The 2,130-nt window shown below is 43.4% G+C and overlaps 1 protein-coding gene across 1 annotated transcript; it reads left to right on the top strand.

Moving 5' to 3' along the window:
• Positions 1-114: 114 nt before the first annotated feature.
• LOC119581636 (rhodopsin-like) lies at positions 115-2,029 on the top strand. The gene is made up of 2 exons (XM_037929757.1): positions 115-214; positions 793-2,029. Exon 2 carries the CDS (start codon positions 793-795, stop codon positions 1,918-1,920), a length of 1,128 nt encoding a protein of 375 aa, XP_037785685.1. The 5' UTR covers positions 115-214; the 3' UTR covers positions 1,921-2,029.
• Positions 2,030-2,130: the final 101 nt, after the last annotated feature.

Raw genomic sequence — 2,130 nt, 5'->3', positions numbered from 1 at the left:
CGCACAAGTTTGCGTATGTCTGCAGGTCTGTAACCAAAGAGAAGGAAGTCCGTAATCTTATAATGGAAGCGCAAAGCCTCGGCTGACTATATAAACCCTGTACATAATCCAGTACTTGCAGTTACCTTGTGGGACTCAGCCAGAGAGTAGGTACCGCTCACCGAAGTAGTTCAGTCCTGAAATTTCTTCGGTTCGGTTGAAGATCGCCTTAAAGGTAAGATTCCTGGCAATTTACATCATCATCTCTATATCTGTATATGTACATATATGTATTACTTCACATATATGATTTTTTTTTTTTTAACTATCCGAAGTGATAAGACAGACAACTGTCTTTGCCATAGTTCACTAACGCCATACTCACACATCCTTGGTTACTGTATACGTCATATAAGTAACAGCAAACTTTGAAATATTCGTTTATCAGTATAAGCCAGTATTTTTTATCTACTAGTTCAGCCCAAACTAACAGTAACGTAACTTTAAATGTACTAAAAAATCTAAAGAGTTCATTTAAGCAAATGACATTAACTGGACAATGTATTTGAAATATGTAGTGAACAACGAATAGGTTTGTGGTTAGAGCTGGATCCACGATGAGTCCGGGCAGGATCTTGAAAACTTCCCTCAATTTCATTTTCTCAACATATATTGTGCTAAATCTATGGTGCACACTATATCTCGTGCACTTTGTATGTCACAAATTGTATGCATATACTCGTGGATAAAATGTTTCTACAGTTAATGAAACATAATCAATATATATGTACAATATAATGATTCTCATTACAGATGTCGTGGAACAACCCAGTTCAGGACACTGTCCTGCCATCCACCAATCCTTATGGCAACTATACAGTGGTAGACACTGTGCCACAAAATATGCTGCACATGATACACTCTCACTGGTATCAGTTCCCTCCCATGAATCCTCTCTGGTATGGCCTTCTTGGTTTTTGGATGGTTGTTATGGGTACTTTGGCTGTAGCTGGCAACTTTGTAGTCATCTGGGTATTCATGAATACCAAGAGTCTGCGAACACCTGCTAACCTGTTAGTCGTCAACCTGGCCATCTCCGACTTCTTCATGATGCTTACCATGACTCCTCCTCTCCTGGTCAACGCTTATTGGGGAACATGGATTCTTGGTGCATTCTTCTGTGAGGTCTACGCTTGCCTCGGTTCTTTCTTCGGCTGCGTGTCCATCTGGTCCATGGTCTTCATCACTGCTGACCGATACAACGTCATCGTCAAGGGAGTATCTGCTGAACCTCTCACATCTGGTGGAGCCATGTTGAGGATTGCTGGCACTTGGGCTTTCACTCTTGCCTGGTGCCTTCCTCCTTTCTTCGGATGGAACCGATATGTGCCTGAGGGTAACATGCTTGCCTGTGGTACTGACTACCTGACGGAGACTGAACTCTCCAGGAGCTATCTGTACGTCTACTCTGTATGGGTATATCTCTTCCCTCTTGCCTACATCATTTACAGCTACACTTTCATCGTCAAGGCTGTTGCTGCTCACGAGAAGGGAATGCGAGAACAGGCTAAGAAGATGGGAGTTAAGTCTCTGAGGAGTGAGGAAGCCCAAAAGACCTCTGCTGAGTGCCGCCTTGCCAAGGTTGCCCTCATGACCGTCACCCTGTGGTTCATGGCATGGACCCCCTACTTCATCATCAACTGGGGAGGCATGTTCAACAAGCCCATGGTTACTCCTCTTTTCTCCATCTGGGGCTCCGTCTTCGCCAAGGCCAACGCCGTCTACAACCCCATCGTGTACGCCATCAGCCATCCCAAGTACCGTGCTGCCCTTGAGAAGAAGCTGCCTTGCCTTGCCTGCAGTACTGAGGGCAGAGATGGTGGTTCTGATGCTGCTTCCACTGCCACTGCTCAGAGTACTGAGAAGACCGAGTCTGCCTAAGTAACTAATACCAGGATTTTTTAATATGATTTTTTTTAATCAGCGGAAAGAGACACTCTTATTCCAAAGTACTTGATAATTGTTCAAAATAAAAATTCCCGATATCGAGCCCCTGAGTTTAAAATCCCCACAATGAAATGAAAGATCCAAAAATGAGAAGAAAGTATTTCATTCATAAAAAGGGTTCAGTATTTTTTTCTATAACTCGAT

Source organism: Penaeus monodon, chromosome 15, assembly GCF_015228065.2.
Source record: "Penaeus monodon isolate SGIC_2016 chromosome 15, NSTDA_Pmon_1, whole genome shotgun sequence".
In the NCBI taxonomy this organism is placed as follows: Eukaryota; Metazoa; Arthropoda; class Malacostraca; order Decapoda; family Penaeidae; genus Penaeus; species Penaeus monodon.
The sequence above is the reverse complement of the archived record's forward strand: the minus strand, read 5'-3'. Positions and strand labels throughout refer to the sequence as shown.